This window comes from Physella acuta, unplaced genomic scaffold (genome assembly GCF_028476545.2).
Source record: "Physella acuta isolate Inbredline_101_S28 unplaced genomic scaffold, ASM2847654v3 ptg000316l, whole genome shotgun sequence".
Lineage (NCBI taxonomy): Eukaryota > Metazoa > Mollusca > Gastropoda > Physidae > Physella > Physella acuta.
Genome location: NW_026731835.1, coordinates 107,003 through 134,381, shown reverse-complemented (window position 1 = coordinate 134,381; position 27,379 = coordinate 107,003). Strand labels below are relative to the sequence as shown.

The 27,379-nt window shown below is 37.7% G+C and overlaps 3 protein-coding genes across 3 annotated transcripts; all 3 read right to left on the bottom strand.

Annotated features, from left to right (window-relative positions):
* Window positions 1-330: 330 nt before the first annotated feature.
* Window positions 331-9,389, bottom strand: LOC131940407 (amidase). The gene is made up of 11 exons (XM_059299012.1): window positions 9,283-9,389; window positions 7,487-7,628; window positions 7,247-7,373; window positions 6,558-6,730; window positions 6,082-6,221; window positions 5,282-5,482; window positions 4,051-4,122; window positions 3,731-3,887; window positions 3,326-3,385; window positions 2,365-2,664; window positions 331-1,414 (listed from the first exon to the last, which is right to left on the bottom strand). The coding sequence occupies exons 2-11, from the start codon at window positions 7,602-7,604 to the stop codon at window positions 1,215-1,217; spliced, it is 1,548 nt and encodes a 515-aa protein (XP_059154995.1). The 5' UTR covers window positions 7,605-7,628; window positions 9,283-9,389; the 3' UTR covers window positions 331-1,214.
* Window positions 9,390-13,880: 4,491 nt separating this feature from the next.
* On the bottom strand, window positions 13,881-21,016 carry LOC131940408 (amidase-like). The gene is made up of 11 exons (XM_059299013.1): window positions 20,903-21,016; window positions 19,977-20,158; window positions 19,748-19,874; window positions 18,960-19,132; window positions 18,488-18,627; window positions 17,860-18,060; window positions 17,200-17,271; window positions 16,914-17,070; window positions 16,330-16,389; window positions 15,573-15,872; window positions 13,881-15,089 (listed from the first exon to the last, which is right to left on the bottom strand). Exons 2-11 carry the CDS (start codon window positions 20,092-20,094, stop codon window positions 14,890-14,892), a joined length of 1,548 nt encoding a protein of 515 aa, XP_059154996.1. The 5' UTR covers window positions 20,095-20,158; window positions 20,903-21,016; the 3' UTR covers window positions 13,881-14,889.
* A 915-nt stretch (window positions 21,017-21,931) lies between these two features.
* On the bottom strand, window positions 21,932-24,944 carry LOC131940411 (uncharacterized protein in nthA 5'region-like). The gene is made up of 4 exons (XM_059299016.1): window positions 24,831-24,944; window positions 24,537-24,596; window positions 23,361-23,660; window positions 21,932-22,263 (listed from the first exon to the last, which is right to left on the bottom strand). Exons 2-4 carry the CDS (start codon window positions 24,541-24,543, stop codon window positions 22,064-22,066), a joined length of 507 nt encoding a protein of 168 aa, XP_059154999.1. The 5' UTR covers window positions 24,544-24,596; window positions 24,831-24,944; the 3' UTR covers window positions 21,932-22,063.
* Between the last annotated feature and the right edge of the window lie 2,435 nt (window positions 24,945-27,379).

Genomic DNA, 27,379 nt, shown 5'->3' with positions numbered 1-27,379 from the left:
GAAAAGTTCGAGGGGGGTGCAAATCGAAAATTTGCTCCCGAGGGGGGCGCCAAATTGAAAGTATGTCCCCGGGCGCCGGGAAGGGTCTCTGGTGTCACCTCTGGTGTCAGCAGCCTTCAAGTGAAATGAAATGCGTGTAGGATGACATTTTTCGAGTTTAAGTTTCTAAAATAATTACTTTCATGTCATTTTGACTATATTTATTTGTTTTGTTTTTTTTTTAAAAAAAAAGATTATTTAAAAAAAAGATTAAATTTAAATACAAAAGAATTATTAATTTAAAAATTATGTTAAATATTTATTTTAATATGAAAACAAAAAAAAAAATGTAAAATTGGTAAATTCCAAGAAGTAAAATAAAAACATCGGTTATAAAGTTGGTTATAGTTTTCTTTCTAAAGTTATGTTAATGTATAGTGTTACAACACTGAAAATTTTAAAAATATAATATTAATAATAATAGTTAAGCGTATTAAATGTAAACATGTTAATTGATTATTTTTCACTGTAGCATAAGGCTAATATTGTATATCTAAAAGCAACAAAAACATATAAAATATTGTAGTTTTAACAAACTAAAAATGAAAAAAAAAAGTTAAACACATGAAGTAAACAAACCTAAAAAATCTAAATATATTGCACTAAGATCAGATTAATATCAAAGAAAAATACAATGAAACAGATTAACTAATTACTTAATAAACAGTGGATTAAACCCAATGATTGGACCACTCAAGATACTGGATGAAAACCATTACTGTAAATATTCTTAAAATTAAACAGTTATTTTGAAATAAATGGTAATTTTCAACCGAGTCGAGTGTAGCCATTAATAAATAAAAGTAAACGTGACCTAACGCTTGTGTTTTACACGAATTTTAAATTACCTAACTTTAAAAAAATGCTAGCTTTCTGTGTAGAAGCCTAGTTATGACGTGCAGTGTTATACAAAATTAGATACGAATTGTAAATGTACTCTTACAATTAACATAAAGCATAATTGTAATACTTCGCTAAAATTAAAAAGAACTCAACGGGTTGGTTGGACCGCCGTTATGCTGAATTGTTGTTTTTTTTTTATAAATCTCCAGTCAGTCGCTGAACTTATGCTTGTAATTTTTTCTTTTCTTTTTTTGTCATGACTAATGTAGTTAAAAATAAGTAGGGCCATATGTGTATGACTGATACAATGACAAATGGCAACACATCAGAAATTACTGCCTGGCAACAATCAGTTTCTCCAAAGTCCTGGCCACCTGTAGTACTGTCACCTCATCAAATTTCTTGCCAACGATCATCAGGCTGTCTTTAGACCCGTCACCCAGTTTGCCTAGCGGCAAGGTCAAGGCTGGGTGACCTGTTAGATCGGTGACCAGGGTGTTGCCAATTTGGTCCAAGCTCTCCTTCAAGTAGGCTGTAAGGATATGGTTTGATTGTTTTAAAAAAGTCATGTGCGAGTGTACAACACAAAGCAAACAACGTATGATCGGAATTAAATTTAGGCATCCCTCGAATGTTATAGTAAAACAAGTTAATTAAAAAAGTCTAGTGACATTTATGCGCAATTTCCTTATGTTATCTAAAAATAGCTCTGACGTATAATGTTGGGGTGCGTTCAAGCTAGAAGAACGATCGGTTTGTAGGTGTTTATGTAATTTTAAAATTTGTGACCAAACGAGAGGTTATTTTTGAAAACTTTCTTCGGCAATATTGTTCTAAATTATGGCAGGAATCGATTGGTACATGTTTCAAGTCGCTAAGTGGTCTGGTTGCCGAGATATGGGCCAAAAACTGCAATTTTTCGAGGTATTTTGGCTTTTCCGGGAAATACATGAAAGAAACCCGGAATTTTTATGGCCTATGCTCATTCTCGTAACTTGCTTAACATAATTGCTTTTGGAACTAGTCATCGATATTGCTTCCCCCCCCCCCAAACCTAGACATCGTCACGTGTCATGAAAATCATACTACCGGCCCACTTCATGATGTCACACCCCAGCACCGCATACTATTTTAAAAAAAAATTGTTTTACTTCTCAATTGCTAAATTATTGAGTTTTTTCCCTTTATCTTCTCCCTAAGTTGTTAATTGAATTGTTCCCCTTTACAAATGGTCTTAACAAAATAATGCAACAGATTTAACTGTGTGCCAGTTAGAATAATTCCGTCGTAAAAAAATCGTTTACCATTATTCAATACTGAGACCTTACGTTCTTCCCAACTACCCCAAAACGACCCTCCCCCCCCCCCCCCCACTTGAGAGTTTGACGTTATTTATGAACGCCTTCAAAGTAACAAAACAATTTATTATATAGAAAGAATTTTATCGTATCGCCACAAACTACGTCACTGCGCCTTACATACCCTCTTGTGTTTTTGCATCCGTCGCTTTTTTCTCCGTAAACCTGGACGAGACGTGGGTCAAGGTCGGCATCACGATGACGTCACACTTGCTCAGCGCCTCGTCGTACTGACGCGCCAGCTCCAGCACCATGTTCCTGCCCCTGCAGTAGTAGTGGTTGCCATAGCGACGACGGAACAGCTCGCCGATCACCGAGAAGCATTTGATGCCAGGGGCAAGAACCCCAGCAGAACTCTGCAGCCCTTGGCGCACAGCTTTCTCCAGGCTGGTCGGGTAAAAGCCTTGGGCGAACTGTGGGGCCGCTGGTCAAGACGGGAGTTTATAATAGATATAGGGCTGGTAAGTAGGTCACCAACCAGTTCTATGGCTCATGCAGGTTTTATTGAGCCGTAGAACTGGTTGGTGACCTACTTACTAGCCCTATAGAAGTAAAATAAAAAAGTTGCACAAGGAACTAGAGTAATGTTAGTTGAAAAAAAGAATAAAATACTAGAGCAAGTCGAACGTAACGAAACTTAAAAAGTTCAAACTCCGGAAAAGTTCACAAAAAGAATGTCGCCACTGATAATAGAATAAACTTAACAATAAAATTGCATACGTTTGCACTGTAAATACCCCTAGGAATATGCCGAAAAAAAAAATTGCAACTTTTGTTTAAAAGTCAAACGCTTTAAAAACATTTTTTTATCAGTATAAAATCTTTTTAAAATAAACCATGAAATTCCATTTTACACAAATGCAAAAATCTCCACAATTTGTTTTCTATTTATGCATGTATTGAAGGTTGCATTGCAAGTAGAGTGATTGGTTATCTAGGGACAGTAAAATAGTGTGAAAAACGTTTTCAAAGTTTACCCACTCACTAATTTTCCCTATAAACAAAACTGATGTGGTATGGGTGAGGTAAATATCAAACTAATGTATAGATCACTTCAATGGATTGTTAAACAATGTCATACTTACTTCCCATCTGTAGAGTATTCAAACAACCATTGTAGAAATAGCCCGTGAAAATAGCGGGGGCTGAAAAAAATATCAACACAACAACTAAAGGCCCGAGTGAATACACATCAAGAAGTAGGTTAGCTGTCAGACAGACAAATATCTATAAAACAGTTGTTAAGATTTGTTGATTTAGTTTTTTTAAGCGTCAGACGGTGTTGGTGTACTGTAAGGGAACAGGCATGTTCACATGGCCAAACTTTGCTAAAGCGACCTCGTCAAGAAATTCTCAAGAAATTTTTATTTTTTAATATGTTGAATATTTGATAAATAACAGTAACAATCTATTGACAAATAGCCTAGCAGATATTAATTAGACCTAAAGTACCAATTATCACAACAAAATTTAAAATTATGATCACTGACCATGTTGGTGTAAGGGAACAGACACATCCACAAGACCAAACTTTGCTACAGCAACATCCTCAAGAAATTCTCTAACCGCTGCCCGTGTCTCAGGGACACACGTGTCAAAACCCTCCTTCAACACGCCCAGTTTTCTGCCCTCCAACTCTAGCTCAACCTGGGGATGGTCAGTTTACTTGTGGACATCATAAATTATTTTTAAAATATTATAATATTCAAAGATAATAATTTGAATTAAAACGCGGATAATTGAACATTTTAAAAAAGCATATATTATTATTTTAAAATGTTTTTAAAATAAATCCAAGTAACCAATTTACATATTTGCTGTATTCAGGGATTTCCATGTTGGTCCTTTGTCTTCCATCTAGTCCATCATTGCCAGCTATTACCTGAACATTTAACATGCTCGTAAATTAGTGGTTAATAATAAAAACAAGTGAATAAAAAGTCTAGTGACAATTTAAGCGCAATTTCCTTTATTATCCATAACAATTTTAAATTTTTTGTGACCGAACGAAAGGATATTTTTTTGCGCTAAAAAAAAGACAACTATATTAACCTATATCAACGGAAATAGTTTTATTTTAACGAGTAGGCCTACACGATGCTCAGTTTAAAAAAGTAGTAAATATCATCCTAGGCCTACACGATGCTCAGTTTAAATGTTCTTCCTAGGCCTACACGATGCTCAGTTTAAAAAAGTAGTAAATATTTTTTTGTGACCGAACGGAAGGATATTTTTGAAAACTTTTTTCTGCAATATTGTTCTAAATTATGGCAGGAATTGATTGGTAAATGTTTCAAGTCGCTAAGTGGTCTGGTTGCCGAGATATGGGCCAAAAACTGCATTTTTTTCGAGGTGTTTTGGCTTTTCCGGGAAATCCAATAAAGAATTCCGGGAATTTTTTTGGCCCACAATCATCCTCGGAACTTGCTTAACATAATTGCTTTTGGAACTAGTCCTCGATATTGCTTCGTTGAGGAGGAGATACGACTTAAAGCTGCGGACACACATCCATTCATTCATCCATCCATCCAGAAATGACGAGTTAATAATCGCAATTGTCCGTATGGAAATTGCGCTAAAAAATGTTTACATATTCACTTTTATGTCACTTTTATAAAAATGTTCACGATTCAACAATAAACAAAAGGAAGAGCGATATTATTTTCTACACAATTTCTACATCCGAACAAAAAAAAATGTTTAACGAAAATTAGTTTTTCAATTAAAATGCTTAGATACTACTTCCCCAAAATTTAATCACTTGAATGTAACAGCAATATTAAGGACTAATTTATCAATGTTTTTGCACTGTTATGAAAGATAGTAGGCTACCTTTTTGAATCTTTGATTGTAATCAAAATGTACACAATTTTAAAACTGTTACATGTTAAACTGTTCAAATGTATGGCTATTTTGTTCTAAAGTACACAACAATTTACATTATTGGATAGGTTAAATTATTAAAAAAGGAAACATACATTTTCAATTTTCAACTTACAACTAAACTCTTTTTAATAATAGAAAGCAAAAAAAAAAAATACCTCCAGGAAAAGCGCACAGTCTGTCACGTTACGCGTGATCGGCCCGGCGTGATCCACTGTCGGCTCTATGGGCACTAGACCCGTGTACGGCACCAGTCCAAAGGTCGGCTTCAGGCCAACAGTGCCGGTCCACGCTGCCGGTATCCGGATAGAACCGCCTTGATCCGCCCCCAGAGCCATGTCCACCTCACCTGTGGCTACCTGTTGGTGGAAATGTGTCAGGTTGGTACCTGGGAACGTTGGGAGTTGGGCTTACCCAGTAAAAGACATGAATCACCTTGATCAAATAAATATAAACAAATTAAACAAGATGGTGTAGTTAAGATCATGAGGTTAAATCTCGATTAGATCTTATGTTAGATAGTTGCCGCTAGTTATGTTGGGCTGCGGAACAATGGGCGGTGCCCTCTAATGTCGTTAGTTATGCTGTCCGGAGGGGTTGGCGTGGTCGAGTCGGTAAAGCTCATGGTTGCTAAACCGAAAAGTCTCGATTTCGAACCCTCGGGCAGATGAGGCTCGTTATCTGGGGACAGCCACTCTTATAGGAGAGACAACTTTAAAATCAAACAACTGCTGCCTTGTAGTTAGTTCTTGGTTGGACAAAGGCTATGGCTGAAATCGGAGTCAATGGCCTCAATGGCGCATAACCAGTTGACACGTATCCTTAATTGTGTTGGAGGGAGATCCCTTCTAACACTAAAATTAAGAACGAAGAAGAAGAAGAAAGATGCTGCCCGGCAGCTGCCGAAAGATGGGCAGTTGCCCACAGATGGGCGGTGCCCTCTGTTGTCGCCACTCACCAGAACAGCGGATCCACCGCTCGAGCCCCCCGCCCTGTAGTCCGGCGTGTCCGGCATGGAGATGTAACCGTCCAGGGCCGAGAAGCCCATGGCGCTCAGACAGAAGTCATCACACGAAGACTTGCCGAGTATGCGCCCACCTATGTTAGGTAGAGACATAATTTACATTTTAAGTGTTTTTGTGGTTTTTTTTTAAATACACGTAAATTAAAAAGTAGATAAAGCGTTCTAATTCGCTGAATAGTTCTAATTTATAAAACGTTATGCACAATGGAATTAATATAAAGCTTTTAGTTTTAACGATAAATAAAATATTACATTAGAAAAAATACACAGAATATGCAAAAATATAACATTATGAATGTTTTTGGTGATGTCAAGAAAAACAACATGACCAAACTTCCTATTAGAGCTAAGGTTTTAAAAATGTAGCTTCTCTCGACAAACTGGCGATAATATGTGACCGTTGTATTTACCCGCATCTAGAATTCTCGTAACGACGGTAGCATCGTACTCTGGTATGTAGCCCTGTAGCAGCCGGCTACCGTTGGACATGGGGACACCAGCTACAGCCGTGTTGTCTTTGATAGCAAAAGTTTTCCCGGACAGTTTACCTGTGGGAGCACCTTGGACGTCACATCGCCAGGCCCTGAAACACAACACAACACAACACACATACAACTATAGCCAGGCCCTGCAACACAACACAACACACTACAGCCATCGCCAGGCTTTGAAACACAACACACATACAACTATAGCCAGGCCCTGAAACACAACACAACACACTACAGCCATCGCCAGGCTTTGAAACACAACACAACACACTACAGCCATCGCCAGGCTTTGAAACACAACACACATACAACTATAGCCAGGCCCTGAAACACAACACAACACAACACACATACAACTATAGCCAGGCCCTGAAACACAAACCGTGTCAATAGCTCCTTCTGTTAGCCAATCATCCATTGGAGCAGTCAATGATAAGTAAATCAACCGGCTCTGTAGACATTTATAAAACTACTCGGGGTGGGACTGTATTAGTTGTATTGCAGAAAGTTTTGCAGATATTTTGTTAATATTTTGCTCATTTATTACTTAACTGTTAACCAACTATTAAATTAGCAATTAAAATATATTAAAAAAAAAAACAACCAACCAGGCATTGCCAACCCGGTCCTGAGGTTGCGGCCTGTAGCCTGGTGTCCTGGGGTACTTGACCTCTGGGACGGGGTCACAGAACGTGTCCAGCAATGACAAGGCACCGACAGCCTCAGACGCAATAGCTGGATGTAAGAATCGTAAACAACACAACATAAGTGTATACCTACACCATACAGAGCTAGCGAGGAAGAATTTGAACAAAATAACAATCCACACATGAAGTGTTTCGTGCTACCTGTCAGTGCTTCGACCTGGTCAGTTGAACTGTTGAAGTGCAGCTGGTCAGTGATCTGTTGGATCTCTTGGACTGTGGGCGGCTGGTGGAGGGACGGGACAAACTTCTCGTATGACATCTTCAGAGAGCAGCAGTTCAAGTCCTGATGAGGAAATCTAACGTGTAAATAATACACGTACACGTACACACACACACACACACACACACACACACACACACACACACACACACACACACACACACACATATATATATATATATATATATATATATATATATATATATATATATATATATATATATATATATATATACGATCTTATGGGTGCTAGGCTATGTCAGATGTTATTAGCCTGGGGACGGGCCATACAGATTTGAGAGCCACTGATGTGAAGCTCAACCAGGCTTCTAACAGGTCATGGTGTGTTGCAGACTGAAGCCGAAGCCCCACGGATGAGTGAGTGCAGGCTTTGATGTTATTGATCGTTGAGTTTTATTACCTTCAACCTAGCCTAGCACTAAACCTAATACAGGGAATTCCCCATCCTGTAGGTTGTTTTTTACTTTCTCGTATATACGAAGTATAGAGAAAGTCTTGTAATCGTGCAAAAAAAAAATCGAGATTTTTACAAATCTCGTCGTTTTACACCTCACTGATACGGAAAAACATAATTTTGCATACTTGTCCGTTTGTCTGTGTGTCTGTGTGTCTGTCTGTCTGTCTGTCCGTGTGTAAACACGATAACTTGAGTACCGTTACAGCTAGGTTGATGAAATTTCATATATAAGTATTTTATCAAAATCGTAGATCCGTATCAACTTTTGAGCGATTTCCGATAACCGGAAGTGGTACTTTTCCTACTTTGAATTTTTCAAAAGCCTATAACTTGAGTACTATTTCAGATAGATAAATGAAATTTCACATGTAAGTAAAAGATCTAATTCTCTACCTTCTGTTAAATTTTGAGTAATTTCCGTTGACTGGAAGTAGTACTTTACGCTACTTCCGATTTCTAAAAAAACTAATGTAAATTTTAAAAGTACTAATAATATTGCGCACTATTATGCGCTTTTTTATTTGGCGTTCACTTGCAATTAATTTGTCTACGAGATTTTATTCTATTTGTTAAAACTTTAAGTATTTAAAATGGATTAAAAATCATGTCTATAGCCCGAGTTCCCATCCCCTGTTATTTTATATAAGAATATTCGAGAAAGTTTAGGGGAGATCACTCCCGGTTTATTTTTTTTTTTTTGCGTCCGAACAGGAATTGTAAAAATAATAATATAAATAATAATAATTTTTTTTTTAAATTATACACCTACAACTTTACCATCAGTTAAGCTAAAAATAATAACGATTAGTTTTTATTTTTTCAATGTGTAGTTGGTGTTGTTGAGATTTTTACCACCATCAATTCCCCGCCCCCTCACCCGAACCAACTTTCCTTCCGCTTGATAACATGTTTTTCTATTTTGCTGGGTTATTTCTTAGGCTGCTGTCCTAAGCACCCCAGTCTCCTACAAATAACTCAAGTTTAATCTATGTCTATGATTGTATGAACAGCAAGCACCAATCTACATTACCTAGTGAGTGTGAGGAGTCATTCGGTCTCTTAGGTCACTTAAAATGTAACCTTAACGGAGGAATTTTAAAACCTAAAGACTGAACGTTTAAATTACATCAATGTCAGGTTTATATATTTAAAAAAAAATTAAACTGATAATGAACAGCAGAGGTTCGAATCCCAGTCGAGAGACCAAGTTAAAGCAACGTAAAAAGTAAACAAATTTACCAGTGTGATCGTCTGCCAGCTGGGTAGAGCTGTTGTTTGAACGTATGCAGGCAGCACCGTGTTCAGTAGCTGATGGTGATAACTGACCCACTTACGTCTAGGGTAGACGGTATCAGAGGTTCCCAAATTATTAGCACCGTGTTCAGTAGCTGATGGTGATAACTGACCCACTTACGTCTAGGGAGACAAGCTTAAAGGTTCCCAAATTATTAGCACCGTGTTCAGTAGCTGATGGTGATAACTGACCCACTTACGTCTAGGGTAGACTAGATCAAGGGTTCCCAAATTATTAGCACCGTGTTCAGTAGCTGATGGCGATAACTGACCCACTTACGTCTAGGGTAGACTCGATCAAGGGTTCCCAAATTATTAGCACCGTGTTCAGTAGCTGATGGTGATAACTGACCCACTTACGTCTAGGGTAGACTCGATCAAGGGTTCCCAAATTATTAGCACCGTGTTCAGTAGCTGATGGTGATAACTGACCCACTTACGTCTAGGGTAGACTACATCAGAGGTTCCCAAATTATTAGCACCGTGTTCAGTAGCTGATGGTGATAACTGACCCACTTACGTCTAGGGTAGACTAGATCAGAGGTTCTCAAATTATTAGCACCGTGTTCAGTAGCTGATGGTGATAACTGACCCACTTACGTCTAGTGTAGCTAGATCAGAGGTTCCCAAATTATTAGCACCGTGTTCAGTAGCTGATGGCGATAACTGACCCACTTACGTCTAGGGTAGATGGGATCAGAGGTTCCCAAATTATTAGCACCGTGTTCAGTAGCTGATGGTGATAACTGACCCACTTACGTCTAGTGTAGCTAGATCAGAGGTTCCCAAATTATTAGCACCGTGTTCAGTAGCTGATGGTGATAACTGACCCACTTACGTCTAGTGTAGACTACATCAGAGGTTCCCAAATTATTAGCACCGTGTTCAGTAGCTGATGGTGATAACTGACCCACTTACGTCTAGTGTAGACTACATCAGAGGTTCCCAAATTATTAGACTTGTATACTTCATGTTACACTAGGCCTAATAAAATAACTCGCGTTTATTTTTTTTAGCCACCAGTACCATTTTATATTTGTTCATTTAGTTTGTTCACTTATCAAAAGACTCGGGTTGCAATGATGTTAGCCATTTTTGTTACACTGCTATTGTTTATGTTGTGGTGACTGTCAATAATTGTTATCTCCCATGGATCATACTTTCAATTAATTTTAAAATAATTAATAAACTATGTTAGAAATAATGAAAAATTATTCTCCCAATCCGTCACTCACCCAATCTTCTCTTTGTCTCCACTTTCCGCTAATTAAAAACTATCATGCAAATCTGACTGTTCTGTGAATCTCTCCGAAAGACAGATAAAAAACACACCGTCTCAGACTTCTAAGTTACACGTGTATAAATGAAGAAAGGCTTCCTTTATAGCAGTTGGTTATGCACTGAGGGTTATCATGTATTAATAAAACTAAAAATTCTCCATTCCCTGATGATTATTTAGAATAAGTTTTTATGAGTTAGATTTTTTAATTTTTCATATTTTAACAGTAAGATTGTATTAGAGAAATAATTCTCAAACAATTGTGCTACAATATGCTACGAATATTAACTTAACTGGCAAGTAAACTAACATGAAAACAAATATCATAATTAATTCATAAAGAGTCTTTATTTGTATGTTAATAAAAGTTAATTACACACAAGCCTGGTTAAAAATTTCTTTCTCCTGAAAACATCAGTAAACGTAGGAGATAGATAATAAATATATATGCTACAACGTCTGTATTCAGAATATTTCTAGCAAAGATTAATACAATATATATATCTATATATATAAAGCAAAGTGGTCAAGTGCCCGATATGGCACTTCCCGGCGCCGCAGGCGCGTCAAATTTGGCACGATGGTGCCTTCGGGCAATAGAACACGAAGGCCGGTGACGGTTGGCCGAAAAGTCTACGGAGAAGGGGTCAAAACTGACCTCGACTGACCGGCGCCTTATATGGGCTATATTACGAAAAAAAATTTCCTCCGACGACCCCCCTTGAAATTTTGTGAGGTGGTAGGAGAACACCTTGGGGTGTCACAAAAAACTCGCCATGTCCGGGAAAAATCGGGAAATGGGTCAAAACTGACCAGTCGTATTTCCCTATATAATCTTTGTATTTTATGGGAAAAACAGAGGGTCATTTCAAAACGGATTTTAGGGCACTTACCCTGTTTACATCTGGCTAATTTTTGGCATGTTTATAGGTAAATGGCTTGACCGTAGGGCAGACCTGTCGGTCTTACTCAAAGCCCTCGACGAGGGCTAAAAAGTGACCGCGAGTGAAATTCTCTTTATATGAGCTCTATTACGAAAAAAAATTTCCTCCGACGACCCCCCTTGATATTTTGTGAGGTGGTAGGAGAACGCCTTGGGGTGTCACAAAAAACTCGCCATGTCCGGGAAAAATCGGGAAATGGGTCAAAACTGACCAGTCGTATTTCCCTATATAATCTTTGTATTTTATGGGAAAAACGGAGGGTCATTTCAAAACGGATTTTAGGGCACTTACCCTCTTTACATCTGGCTAATTTTTGGCATGTTTATAGGAAAATGGCTTGACCGTAGGGCAGACCTGTCGGTCTCACTCAAAGCCCTCGACGAGGGCTAAAAAGTGACCGCGAGTGAAATTCTCTTTATATGAGCTCTATTACGAAAAAAAATTTCCTCCGACGACCCCCCTTGATATTTTGTGAGGTGGTAGGAGAACGCCTTAGGGTGTCACAAAAAACTCGGCATATCTGGGAAAACTTCGTAAAGGGGTCAAAACTGACCAGTTGTATTTCCCTATATAATCTTTGTATTTTATGGGAAAAACAGAGGGTCATTTCAACGCAGACTTTAGGGTACTTAAGCTCAGTATATCTGGCTAATTTTTTGCATGCTCCTAGGTCAATGGCTTGACCTTTAGGGAAAACTGTCGGTTACACTCAAAGCCCTCGACGAGGGCTAAAAAGTGACCGCGAGTGAAATTCTCTTTATATGAGCTCTATTACGAAAAAAATTTTCCTCCGACGACCCCCCTTGATATTTTGTGAGGTGGTAGAAGAACACCTAGGAGTGTCACAAAAAACTCGGCATATCTGGGAAAACTTCGTAAAGCGGTCAAAACTGACCAGTTGTATTTCCCTATATAATCTTTGTATTTTATGGGAAAAACAGAGGGTCATTTCAACGCAGACTTTAGGGTACTTAAGCTCAGTATATCTGGCTAATTTTTTGCATGCTCCTAGGTCAATGGCTTGACCTTTAGGGAAAACTGTCGGTTACACTCAAAGCCCTCGACGAGGGCTAAAAAGTGACCGCGAGTGAAATTCTCTTTATATGAGCTCTATTACGAAAAAAATTTTCCTCCGACGACCCCCCTTGATATTTTGTGAGGTGGTAGAAGAACACCTAGGAGTGTCACAAAAAACTCGGCATATCTGGGAAAACTTCGTAAAGCGGTCAAAACTGACCAGTTGTATTTCCCTATATAATCTTTGTATTTTATGGGAAAAACAGGGAAATTTTAACACAATTTTTAGGTTACTTAATGTCTGTACATCATGCTAAGTTTTTGCATACACTACTATAGATGACTAGGCCGTATGGAAAAACTGTTGGTCAGACTCAAAGCCCTCGACGAGGGCTAAAAGATGATCTTGAGTGAAATTCTCCTTATATGAGATATATATATATATATATAAATAAATTGACGAACGATCCCATTAATATTATGTGACGTCGTAGACCGACCATGGAGGGTAACAAAAAAACTTTATTCCCGTCGGAAACAGCCATTATAGTCGTTAAATAAGTTCATATAACGTAATTTCTTATATAAGCAAACAATATAAGTAAACAATGACATACGTCATACGTTCAGTTTTCAAGGGAGGTAACGTTTTTAAAATTATTATTTTTCAAATAATTGTATACTATTTTAAACAGAAACAGAAAATGACGAAGTATAGCATTTGTTTTAGTATAAAATTAAGTTGTTAATTTAGTTAAGTATGTTAATTAAATTAATTAATTAATTTCAAAGGCAATGTAATATAAACTATGAGATATACTGTTCATGAAACCTGTGTAGTTCTAATTCCATTTTAGCTATACATTGCGTACTTTCCAAAAATTCGCTTTGAATCTGCATGTAAATGACTAACAAAAACATTTTTTCTAAAGTTAGCATTACTGTTTAAATTAAACTTATTAAACTTATTAAAGCACTCCACACCCAATCCATCGCTAAATAATTAAGTATTCAAATTCTCAAATGCCTTTTAAAAACCTAAGCGAAGCTAGGCAGTATGCCTAGTATATATATATATATATATATATATATATATATATATATATATCTAATATATAAAGCTCAATTCTGTAACGCATATGTTTGTCGTTGGCATTTCTACGGATTTAAGTGTTAGATCAATTATCGTGCGCGTTTGTCTAAATTTATGAGTTAAAAAATTACTATTAAAAGTGTTGGGAAATCATTTTCATTTTTCAAATTATAGTAATAATTGTCGGCATGTTCATTTAACACAAGTTTTAAAAAAATATCATCTTTTACAAAAATTCTAATTATGTTTTTATTTAGTCCTATAGCGCTTACTTCCCTTTGATAAATTAGGCAAAACACAATTACTTCCCTTTATGAAATCATTGCATTAGTTGAAAAGCATTTACTTTTTAATTACTTTGTTTTGGTGTTGGGAAAAAAAATAATTACATAATTAGCGGGGATTGATCAAGTGCAAATGTTTTAGGTATTTTAGGGATAAGCTTGGAGTATTAAAATTGTTTATTAAATTGAAACAGGCGCGTTCGTTTAAGTGAGTGCAAAAGACTGTGAATAAGTTGGGGTACTATAGTCGTTCATTAAGCTAAAACAGGTGATTCCGCCCCGGGCGTTTATGTTCGCGTTAGTGTTTTCTTTGTGTTTAGGTGGGTTTGCGTTAGTGGTTGCGTTTTAATTTGGTTCGTTTTTGTTCTTTCTTTTTTCGTTTTTGTTTGTGTTTTTTTTTTGTTTGGGTTTGTATTTGTGTTTTTGGTTGGTTTTGCGTTTGGATTTGGTTTGTTTTCGTTTGCTTTTTTCGTTGATTTTTTTTTTGTTGGTATTGGTGTTTGTGGTTGGGTTTGTTGTTAGGTTTTTGTTTTCGATTGCTTTTTTGTTTGTTTTTTCTTTGTGTTTGTATTGGTGTTTGTGGGTGTGGTTGTGTTTGTTGTTAAGTTTTTGTTTTCGTTTGTATTTGTAATTGTGTTAGCGTTATGTTTGCGTTTTGTTGTTTTGGTTTTGGTTGGTTGTGGTTTGGGTGGGCAATGCCGGGTTTATGATGATTACTAAACACACAGGTAATGGTCTTTAACAGAAAGGTTTTTCACAGAAGCCAGAGCAGGGCCTGGCCGGGACGGCTAGTATATATATATATATAAAACTCAGTAGAATAAAACACTTTCAGCATTCTGAATAAACATTGCAATAAATGCAATGTGTTGGACATTATGTAAAAATATTTGATTGTGTAATCCAAAAAAAAAAAAAAAACAACAACCAACAACACTACTCCCTGGCAACAATCAGTTTCTCCAAAGTCCTGGCCACCTGTAGTACTGTCACCTCATCAAATTTCTTGCCGACGATCATCAGGCTGTCTTTAGACCCGTCACCCAGTTTGCCTAGCGGCAAGGTCAAGGCTGGGTGACCTGTCATATTGGCAACAACCGTGTTGACTATTTGCTTGGAGTTCTCTCTCAGGTAAGCTGCAGGTAAACAACAAGAAGTGATGACAGGTTAGGCCTGCGCAAGATAGAGATATGCAAAGAAAAAGTGATGACATGAATACATTTATTTTTGTTTACCTTTATAATGATTAGCTTTTAAATGCACTAAGTAATCTTCTCAATACATTTTTGCGACCAATTTTTTAAAGCTTTGTATTATAGCTAAAGAAAACGTGTTTTCCAAATTGCATGACAATATTTAGCCACAAACTAACCCATAGTCAAACAATTTGACCTACGTAACATCTTTTAAAAAATAGTTAGTACCGAAAGCACATTACATTAAAAATCTTTTTAAATTATACAAAAGAAGTAAATACATTGCTCATCTAGATCGCACTGTTCTTGAAATAAAAAAATCTTTACTATACCAACCTTCTTGAGTGGCCGCTTCAGTGTCCCAGTTTATTTTCCAAGCTTGTGTTTTACAAGCCCTTGAATCAAACTATTGAAACTACCAACCTTCTTGGGTGACCGCTTCAGTGCTATGCTTCCCAGGAAACCGTGGCGAAACGTGAGTCATGGTCGGCATCACGATGACGTCACACTTGGTCAGCGCCTCGTCGTACTGACGCGCCAGCTCCAGCACCATGTTCCTGCCCTTGCAGTAGTAGTGGTTGCCATAGCGACGACGGAACAGCTCGCCGACGGCCGCGTAGCTCCTGATGCCCGGCGCAAGAAGGGTAGCAGAACTCTGGAGACCTTGACGCACAGCCTTCTCCAGGCTGGTAGGGTACAAGCCTTGGGCGAACTGTGGGGCCGCTGGTAATAGGGAAGGGTGGCAGTCTAACTCTTCTGGTATTGAGAGATATCACCTCTAGATTTTCTTTAAAAAAATTACACAGAAAAAGTAAAGACATAGCTGTTTGAAAAAATATTAATTTTTGTTTTATAATCTGAGAAGGTTGGAAATAATCCTCACGTATCTGGTGGTTTTCATACATGATCAAATGTGAATGACATGTGTATTATTTCAAAACAAAGCAAATTTGCCTTCAATGTCCAGCAGGGCATGTATAAAAATGTGTTCAACCTAAGTCTTATCAGCAATAAAACGAATATTAAAAAACTGTTCTAAAACAAGCTTTTATATGCAACGAAAATTTAAAATATAAAACTATTTTGCCTTATTTCAAAGTGGTCGCTCATAAGATCTTTTACATATTTTAGCTACCAAAGTATCAACAGAAAAATAAATTAAAATAAAATATGAACCTACTTCCCATCTGGAGACAACTTAAGCAGCCATAAGGGAAAAAGCCGGTACAAATAGCAAGACCTGTAATAACAAGGTACTTACATTACCATCAGAGCTAAAGCCATACTATAGAAGTATACAATTATCTTCTTCTTCGTTCTTAATTTTAGTTGGAAGGGATCTCCCTCCAACACAATAAAGGATACGTGTCCACTGCGTTATTGAGGCCATTGACTCTGAGTTCAGCATGCTTTTCTTTTTGCTTCCATAGCCTTTGTCCAACCAAGAGCAAACTACAAGCAGCAATTGTTTGATTTTGGAGTTGTCTCTCATAGAAGAGTGGCTGTCCCCAGCTAACGAATCTCATCTGCCCGTGGGTTTAGCAACCATGAGCTTTACCGACTCGACCACGCCGAACCCTTTATACAATTATGAATTACCTAAATATTTAGATTCGTAGTCTACAACTGCTTTGATTTTATTTTTTGATAAGTTAAATATCTGATAAATAACAATAACAAACTATCGACAAATAACCAAGCAGATATTAATTAGACCTAAAGTATCAATTATCACAATAGAGTTGTGAATTTGTGATCACTGACCATGCTGGTGTAAGGGAACAGACACGTCCACAAGGCCAAACTTTGTTGTAGCGACGTCGTCAAGAAATTCTCTAACCGCTGCCCGTGTCTCAGGGACACACGTGTCAAACCCCTCCTTCAACACGCCCAGTTTTCTGCCCTCCAACTCTTGCTCAACCTGGGGATGGTCAGGTAACTTATTGAAATGACAAATTTATTTATCATCTGATAACTGGATGCCGCACTTTAAAAAAGTAATATTCAAAATGTATCCTAATCTTAAACACAAATCTAGAGAATATTTTACAAATTTGCTGTATTCGGGAATCTTTAAATTTGTCTGTTGTCTGCCGTCTAGACCGTCTCTCCCAGCTAGCACCTGTAGACGGAGAAAATAGTTTGTAACAGTTTTCTTGCACAAGTCACTTATTTTTCTGTAGACTTATTATAAAGACATAATAAAGTCAGTTATCAAGAACATGTAGCTTGTATAGGCATAGCGATTTACCTTGTATAGGCATAGACATGTAGCTTATATAGACATAGACATTTAGCTTGTATAGGCATACACATGTAGCATGTATAGGCATAGCCATGTAGTTTATAAAACAAGATCGAACGATGCTCATAAATTAGTCAGACCGCAAACTACATCAAGGAGAATTATTTCCAAGACCCCTGGGTCTCCTGGAGGATTGTAATTTATACTCCGCGACACCAGACGAGGAAAACATCATAAGGAGGCGGGGAGTGGTGTGTGGTCGGGGAAGGATCTACTGTCTCAAGGTACAGAACGTCTGACTAACGGGCTAGAGAGTTCGTCTTCTGCCGTCAAAACCTGCCTTCATATGCCCAGTGTAACTTTGCTCTACAGTATTAAAGTTGTAAATAAAAAGTTACACGTTTTTAGGTTAAGGTATAAAAGAGAACGCAATTCTTTTATCTCACGTTAACAAAAATAAAATACCTCCAAGAAAAGAGCACAGTCTGTCACGTTGCGCGTGATCGGCCCGGCGTGATCCACTGTCGGCTCTATGGGCACTAGACCCGTGTACGGCACCAGTCCAAAGGTCGGCTTCAGGCCAACAGTGCCGGTCCAAGCTGCCGGTATCCGGATAGAACCGCCTTGATCCGCCCCTAGTGCCATGTCCACCTCACCTGTGGCTACCTGTTGGTGGAAAAGTATCAGGTTGGTACCTGAGAACGTTGAGTGCAAAATATGCAGTGAGTTGGTAGAGAAGAACATAAAAAAAATTAAAGTTTCTGGGATTTTGCATCGCATACACAGCATAGTCAATATATTGGTGTTTTTTTTTTTTGTTTACTCCGGAATACAATAAGACAAATAAACGCAAAATTTTATATGCAAAACTAGCGTATGTTATCAATTTATAGAAGTAGTCGAAGATAAAAGACGTTAATGGTGAATCAATGATGTCCTTAGTTCGAACGTGGTAAAAACGATAGAATCGCACGGGAATAACCACAACTCACTACCCAGGGGATCTAAACTAATTCTAACGTAGCATTAAAAGTTATAAACCTAAGTATAAGAGTAAAATTTTCTGACAATTATTTAAAATTACTTTACTCACCAGAACAGCGGATCCACCGCTCGAGCCCCCCACCCTGTAGTCCGGCGTGTCCGGCATGGAGATGTAACCGTCAACGGCCGAGAAGCCCATGGCGCTCAGACAGAAGTCATCACACGAAGACTTGCCGAGTATGCGCCCACCTATGTGAGGTAGTGACATAATTTACATTTTAACGATGTTGTGTGCATGTTTTATTTTGAATTAATAAAAAATAAAATTACGAATTGTCATTTCAAGTTAAATTGGCTATATACAAACATTTACGTGTATACATTTTTTTTAGCTCAGACTAAAAATATTCAATAAATTATGGATTTAGAAAATTATAGGCTGGCTCTGTAAAAGTAAATTAAATACTCTGCAATACGTTCACCATACGCCTACATATTGAAAGTGGAGCAAGAAGTACCGTGGTCAAGGTGTCAATAAGATTTTAAGATTTTTTAAATGTTGCTTTGAACCTTGTATTTACCGGCATCTAGAATTCTCGTAACGACGGTAGCATCGTACTCTGGTATGTAGCCCTGTAGCAGCCGGCTACCGTTGGACATGGGGACACCAGCTACAGCCGTGTTGTCTTTGATAGCAAAAGTTTTCCCGGACAGTTTACCTGTGGGGGCACCTTGGACGTCACATCGCCAGGCCCTGAAACACAACACAACACAACACACTACAGTTATAGTCTGGCCCTGAAACACAACACAACACTCAATACAGCCATCGTCAGGCCCTGCAACGCAACACAACACTCAATACAGCCATCGCCAGGCCCTGAAACACAGCACAACACAACACAGCCATACAACATAACCGCTATCGCTGAGTTTGAGGTCGAAAAAATTTTTTTACCAGCTTCACAAGTTATATACAATTTATCTACATCGAAAGGTCGAAAACAGTTACTCATTTTAAAATGTATATTAAAAATATTGTCATCCCTTCAGCTGGTAAAATTTGATATTGTACCGAGAAGAGTTTATGGAAGAAGTTATCTCGCATATTGCGAAATAAACTGCTGATGTAAGTATGAATCTAAATTGTTCTTTTAAGGGACAGCGGTAACTCATCGTTCTTTAGCTAGCTTCTCAAACTCACCTATCGTAACCTTTTATGTTTCCTCTCCGTTTTGAGTCTCTATGCTTTCCTTGGCTTGCCTTTTCAAACATATTTTGTATTTTAAAACCTTATTTACGCAATCAAATTCTATTGGGTGCTCGACTTAAATAAAAGAAGTGTACAAATGATAGTAAAATAACTGACCAGGCGTTGCCTACCCGGTCTTGTGGTTGAGGTCTGTAGCCTGGTGTCCTGGGGTACTTGACCTCTGGGACGGGGTCACAGAACGTGTCCAGCAGCGACAAGACATTAATGGCGTCAGTAGCAACCGCTAAAATAAATTGCGATATATGGGGGGTGTATTTCAAGTTTATATTTACTTTGTGTAACAACAGAACTGCAACAGGTACGGCCTACAAAATTAAAGTGTTACCTGTAAGAGCTTCGACCTGGTCCATAGAGCTGCTGAAATGTAAATCGTCAGTGATCTGCTTCATCTCTTGAACCGTGGGCGGCGTGTGAACTGACGGGACAAACCTCTCGTACGACATCTTTAAGCTCGACTCGAACTCGACAGAAGGAAAATGTTACTCGTGTTTTACTGTTGTACTCACCCTATGATGAATAAGTTTCAAACTATACGCTATTAAAACACTTTTTACACGTCGGCGTCACATCGAAATCAATATTGTTATCCCTAAACCATTGCCTTTATTCAACTAGTAACGGAAGTTACGTAGTATTTCATTAACCATAAGTGGAAATTGGTTTTATTTCAACTTCATAATTCACCACATAAAATGACATTAGTTTCCTTATGTGTATACTGAGCAGTACGAAAATACTTATTCGTGAACAGTGACACAATCCTTCTGGTATTGGAAACTGGGAATACCATAGCAGCGGCGTAGCGAGGTCGGGTGTCATCCAGTGCGGCACTTAATGGTGTCACCCCCACAGAGGCGTAGCGACCCTTCCCGGGGACAAAAATTTGTTCGATTTGCAACCCCCCGCCCTCAAGTTTTTCTCTATATATTTTACTATTTTTTGCCTTGGTGTCACCCCCCTAAATGGTGTCACCCGGTGCGGTCCGTCCCCCCCCCCGCCCCCCCCCACCCTTCGCTACGCCTCTGAACCATAGTATTCCTCTACTTGATGGGGGTTGAAACACCTATTAGTATCCTATTAGTGTGTTGGGGGTGAAAACTCTAGTGCTCTGAACCCCAGTCTCTATTTTCTTTCCCTAACTGACAGTGAAGAGAATAATCCAACAATATCGAATTTATCTAACTTTAGGAATCACAAAATCTCCACGCGACTTTATTTACGAAATTTATTAAGATCACTGTAAAAACTTACTCAGTGCTATATCATCAGCCAGCTGTCCAGTCCCCTTATGTTAAGAAAAATATCCTGGAAATGTATTTTAAAACATAGCTTGAAAGTGTCAAGGTAATACAACTTCGATCATGGACCCAGTTCATGGAGTATTCTCAAGGCTACGAAAGTTGGTGCATCAGTCGACACGTTGTGTGTAAAACAAAACTTAATCGGCTTTTAGTGGAAGTTTTTTTTAAGATAGCCCATTGTAAATATCTAAATATCATTTGCTCAGTTTAAGAATTGAAAACGTTTACCGTGCTCCAGTATGTAGGCTATAGGAAGTCCCTGAGTCCACCCAGCTATGATGGGTATCTGGCTCAAGTTATTGAAAATAAAGATGGCTTGTCATCATACCTTATTAAACTATCTTATATATAGATTATAGATTATAGACCTACTGCATTTAAAAATATGCTCTCTACTTCATCTTTACTCCATAATAGTAATTTTTTATTTATTTTTTTCTTTCCAGTCAACTGATTAAAACTCAATTAAATTTAAATCTTTGGTATAAATCGTTTAGCTCTTTTACTCAGTGTTCACATATTGTTTCATTCATTGGACAATCCTAAAAAGAAGCTCAATGGAGAAACCCAAGTAGTTGGGCATGGCGCTGATAGGACTACTACTTTAATGTGTCCAAATAAGAGAAACAGGTGGACTCCTTCACCTGACCCATGGAACATCTGGTTCTTACAGGTATGTTTTTTTAATGAACAAAACTCCAATACGTTAAAGAATCGTACGACTTGTATGTAAACTACAACACAGACAAAATTTAAACCTGGTACATTTTTTTTAAAAACCTTGACACTAAAATCTGATAAGAATAATTGACACTGTCAGAGTTTAATCAACAAGTTGTGCGTTAGATTAGGTAAGTATAAACAACATCACGTGGTGTTATTTTTATTTTATTTTAGTCGGTTTAAACTAAATCAAGAGTGCACACAATTCTTGTAATTTACACTAGGCTTTTTAAATTATGCTACCACTAATTACATAATCAACCAGAATAATGTTATTAAAAGTACATGCAGCTCATTGTGAAAATCGAACCCTACTCATTTATTTTAATTTAGTTCTCTTTATGTCATGTTTAACATTTTATTTGTTTTTGTCTTTCCATATCGTGTGCTAATGTCTGGCAACAATCAGTTTCTCCAAAGTCCTGGCCACCTGTAGTACTGTCACCTCATCAAATTTCTTGCCGACGATCATCAGACTGTCTTTAGACCCGTCACCCAGTTGACCTAGCGGCAAGGTCAAGGCTGGGTGACCAGTCATATTGGCAGGGCACGTGTTGTCTATCTGGTCGATGTTCTCTTTCAAGTATGCTGGTGAAGTTTAGAACCAGATACAGAAAAATAAGCTACAGATAATAGTAACAGATAATAGTTTTACACCAGAGTTTCTTAGAGGCATCTCTTAGGGGGGGAGGTTATATAGATAATATATACCTCCCGCCCCCCCCGGATATTTTATCCGCCCCCCCCCCCCCCCCAAAAAAGTTCAAGCCCCCCACCCCACGGAGACAAATGTCTGAAAGAAACATTGTTTTACACCATGTTGAGTATCTGTTAGTTTTGGTTATCAGAATTTTCTAGCTGTGAATGAAAAGATATGCCAGATTTATGTAGGTACTGTTCAAATTATATTCATGCACTGTTAAGAGCTACGCATTTTGTAATGGTTAGTTTCGATGTACGGATGTAAGTCGTGAGCAATGATTAAGGGTGACCTCCCATCAAGGTGCTAATGTAACTTCTGGGTGTCCTGGTAACATCGCGATGTTATTGTAACATCAGTACGTTACTGTAGCGTTTGAATATTTCTATACAGTTGGGGTAACATCAGCTTTACTGTAACATTAATGTATTACTGTAACATTAAAGTATTACTGTAATATCAATGTATTGCTGTAACATTAATGTATTAATGTAACATCAAAGTATTACTGTAACATCAAAGTATTATTGTAATATCAATGTATTACTATAACATTAATGTATTACTGTAACATCAAAGTATTACTGTAACATTAATGTATTACTGAAACACTCGTTATTACTGAAAAAAGCAGTGTGCCATTATAACTCTAGAATGCTATTGCAAATTTTGGTATTTTATAACAGCATCATTATCTGCTACCGTTTGTGAACACGACATATCTGCAAAGGGATAGTGTGGTCAGCAATATACCCCGTCGCCTTTGTTTCTTCAAAGGTGAGTCAGGTACCAATCAGAGCTGAGTTGACTCAGGAACGTCCTGTCGTCATGACTCCGAACCGAGATCCGATCTCGAGACGTTTGTGCAATCAGTCAAAAGCGCTATCACTCGACCACACCGTCCCCCATTTTATATCATGCTATTTTTACATCAAGTGTAACCTGTAAGCATTTTATAACATGCTATTTTTACATCAAGTGTAACCTGTAAGCGAAGCAGAGGCTGTAGATTTTTTCTCCGGGAGCCGTGTCGCGCCGTGGGGCATGGTCGGCATCACGATGACGTCACATCCGGTCAGCGCCTCGTCGTACTGGCGGGTCAGCTCCAGTCCGAGGTTCCGGGACTTGCAGTAGTAGTGGTTGCCATAGCGACGTTGCAGGAGCTCCCCGAGGATGGAGAAGCTTTTAACCCGGGGGGCGAGCAAGCCAGCCGAGCACTGCAAGCCTTGACGGACGGCCTTCTCTAGGCTTGTTGGGTACAGGCCATCTACGAACTGGGGGCTCGCTAGATAAAACAAATGTAGTGTTAGAAATAGATCATTTTAAGTATTTACACTAGGTCAGAGTAATAAGATCAAATAAAAAAACATCCCATCCACGAACTGGGGGCTCGCTGAATGAAACAAATGTAGTGTTAGAAATAGATCTAGATTTGTTGGACAAAATATTTGCTGTGTAGTTACACTAGGTCAAAGTAATAAGAATATATAAGGACTGTGGGCTCGCTAAATGAGACAAATGTAGTCTTCGAAATAGATCTAGATAGATTGTGTATTTACACTATGTCAAAGTAATAAGAGCAAATAAGAACAGGCCATCCACGAACTGTGGGCTCGCTGAATAAAACAAAAGTTGTGTTCAAAATTGATCTAGATTTTTTTGGATATAAATAAAATATTTACACTAGTTCAAAGTAGTACGAATAAATCTGAAATAGGTCTTCATTTATTTTACAAAGCGAGCACGGGAACTTGGATTCTATTTGGCGACCTACGACCTTATGGTCCACATAGTAAACTATCATGGGATATCATTATTGTCATGGGCCCTCGTGTACCTTTATAAGATTTAGTCCAATAATGAAGGAGGCTATGTGTTACGCCATAGTAAAAGATACAAAGGAAAACAAATTTGGTGTGATACTTAAGCTGAATGCATGGTTTATATAAGATAACTTCTGTTTATTCTTCCTTTAGTCGTCCTTTGTCCGCGGGTCTACATTATGAAACTAAATAGGCACTTGATTTTAAGTTGTTTAAAGATTCCATTAATGTCATTTTTTCTTGTTAACATACATATGTTGTTGTTTTGTTGATAGAAAATGTAAGTCACATGTTGTAAAAAAAATTGCGTAAGTGTTAAATTACATTTTAAATCTTACCTCCCATTTTGAGGCAGTTTAAGCAGCTTTGTGCACTCAAGGTTAGGATCAATGACGTTCCTATGAAGTTGTCAACGGAAAATAAAATTTAATATTCTTTCAGAAGTTTAGCTTGATCTGTAATTATTACTTTTCAGTAATTAAATCAAATTATTATTAGTTTTGATTCGAGAATTAAAACTGTTAACCATACAATTTAATCATACATTCTGAGCTACGGGTCCCAAACGTCAAAACAGATGGATTTGGTATACCACAATTCTCTCACTAAAGTTCTACAAACTGACCACTGACCATGTACGTGTAACGGAACTGAAACGTCCACCAGTTCAAATTTTGATTTGGCAGCTTCTTCAAGAAAATTCTGGACTGCTTGTCGCGTTTCCGGTACACATAAAGCTAATCCTTCTTGCAAAACCCCAATCCGGATTCCAGATACTTCTTGTTCTATCTTCAGTGTATTGGTAAAAATGTATAAATTGTGTAAACAGAGTAATTTATATGTAAAATCTATGAATAGACTATGAAGGCAACGTTTGGGTAACAAAAAAACAACTTCGGGAAAAGTCAAGAATAAAAACCATAATTAGCATACAAGTTTGGTGTACTCGGGAACTTGTACATGAGCTGGTTGTCTCCCATCGAGTCCATCGTAGCCAGCTATGACCTGGAAAATGTAAAAATAAAGAGATGAAAATCAGCAGTTATAGCCCCTGAATGTATGTAAGTCTTATCAGTAGCTAACGAAAAAACATTCATGCAAAATATCTTAAGGTAGAAAATAAGAAGTGTATTTTAAAATTAATTGAATATAATCTAATAATACTGGCTTTGATAATGTAAATTGATGTAGAGTTATAAGTATTTAACTGAGAATCAGTGGCGTAGCCAGGATCGTCTCATGGGGGGGGGGGGTTCAAATTTTGTCCAGCATTTTATATATATATATATATATATATATATATATATATATATATGTGTGTGTGTGTGTGTGTACATATGCATGTGTAAGTGCGTGCGTGTAAAGTATTGGTGGCTGGTGACAATAGAAACTCGTGGGTGCCACCGACTAACTTATCTTAGTATTAGCTATTGTTTTGTAACAAGTAACACATGTACACTATCGTAAAAAAATTATAAAAATCAAATTTTCATCATTTTCAGCAGTTTTCTCCAACTAAAAATTTCCTTGTCGGCCGCAAAATATTAGAGATTCTATTATGGGCGCTAATCTTAAACGATTTTCTTGAATTTGTTGACTTATGATAAATTTAAGGAGATTTTAATAAGTTAATTTTTTTTCTCCATCACCGATTTACGATTTTGGGAAAGTAAAATTGCTCTTTTATGATACTCACATTGCTGGTGCTCATTAAACTTGTCTGTTGCCTTTTTCCAGTTTGAAAATGAAATTTTTGATAGCTTATCCATAGGCTGACTACCTACACCACGATAATTCAAACTAATCAAAACACAATATTTGCAAAATGCGCCATCAAGTAATTTGGAATAAGTCAACCAGTTCCACCTAAGTAGCCACAAATATTGAAACTTTAAATTTCTTTGTCCGCTTGCTGGAAATTTTAAAAGTTCATCAGGACGCCAGATGTTTTCTAATAAATACAACCGTGTATCGTCTGTTATAACTCCTTTGATAAAATTGCCGATATCATTTGCGTAAGAAACAGTCGAAGGTGCTGAATTTATGGAAATTTCTTGATGTAATGTACTTTGAAAAGCAATAGTACCATCTTCATTTTTATCATTTTCAGTTTTACTTTTCTTTGTAAAGAAATCAGTTAATAAAGTAGTTTTTAATTTCCTTTTTCCTTCCGCCATCATTAAAATGAATTTAAATTGCTTGAAGTAGTTAAAAGATACACATTAAAACACGACTATACGAAGAAGAAAGCAAATTATTATTGGTCTTCTATTCTGTCTAAATTGACTACTGTAGGTTCCTGGCTTTACATCTATATTTAACCAAATACGCAGTTTTTTTTATATAGCCTACCAACACAAAGTTTTGTGTCAACAATTGTGGGTCAAGCCCACGCCTTCCTGCCAGATGTGCATCCGGTAGTATTTTATAATTGATACGTACCAATATTCATCCCACCCTCACCCCCTTTTACACCCCTTAACTGATAACCTTGTTCAGCTTTCCCTTCGCCTATTGCGACCCTGAGTGTTTGTTGTTTAAGCACTGAATGATAGCGACACAAGTCCATCGTCGTCAATAGCTGTAACTTAACGTAAAGGATTGTCATTTTGAAGGTTCTACCCCCCCCCCCCTCCCTTCACCCCTGCCTACTCCTCCCTCTGCCATCTTTATCATTTTCAGTTTACTTATCTTTTTAAAAATTAAGTGAAATGAATTTCAAATGGTTTGAAGTAGTAAAAACATACACATTATAGAACCTCAATGCGAATAATAATCAATTCCTTTGTTTGTTTTTCATTTCTAGACGCTTTCCGATTGCACTACAATCATATTAGACAACAAAGGCCTACCCACGTAGCCCACCCCTCCCTTTCGACACTCCTTAACTGATCTAACCTTGGCCAACTTTCCCTTGGCCTACTGCGTTCCAGATTATTATACTTTACTTTAGCGCGATAATAAAATTCATAACTAAATTCTACAGGCAATTCTCATCACAATGATATACATTGTTGTTCTAGAGGCTGCCAGGCTTAAGTGTTTAGTGTTTAAGCCCTAAATAATATTGACACAAGTCAATAGCTATAGCTTAACGTAAAAAAGTAGTCATTTTGGGGGTCCATGGGGGGGGGGGTTATAACCCCCCCTAACCCCCCCTGCCTACGCCACTGCTGAGAAT

What these genes read in the sequence shown, in the direction of transcription:
- LOC131940407 (XM_059299012.1), bottom strand. Translation starts at nt 7,604, where the DNA reads ATGTCATACGAGAAGTTTGTCCCGTCCCTCCACCAGCCGCCCACAGTC. An exon ending in TCCCTGAATACAGCAAATAT is followed by an intron (nt 3,888 to 4,050) that starts GTAAATTGGTTA and finishes GACCATCCCCAG; the next exon opens with GTTGAGCTAGAGTTGGAGGG. An exon ending in TGTTCCCTTACACCAACATG is followed by an intron (nt 3,386 to 3,730) that starts GTCAGTGATCAT and finishes TATTTTTTTCAG; the next exon opens with CCCCCGCTATTTTCACGGGC.
- LOC131940408 (XM_059299013.1), bottom strand. Translation starts at nt 20,094, where the DNA reads ATGTCGTACGAGAGGTTTGTCCCGTCAGTTCACACGCCGCCCACGGTT. An exon ending in TTCCCGAATACAGCAAATTT is followed by an intron (nt 17,071 to 17,199) that starts GTAAAATATTCT and finishes GACCATCCCCAG; the next exon opens with GTTGAGCAAGAGTTGGAGGG. An exon ending in TGTTCCCTTACACCAGCATG is followed by an intron (nt 16,390 to 16,913) that starts GTCAGTGATCAC and finishes TTGTTATTACAG; the next exon opens with GTCTTGCTATTTGTACCGGC.
- LOC131940411 (XM_059299016.1), bottom strand. An exon ending in AGCCTCTGCTTCGCTTACAG is followed by an intron (nt 22,264 to 23,360) that starts GTTACACTTGAT and finishes AAACTTCACCAG; the next exon opens with CATACTTGAAAGAGAACATC.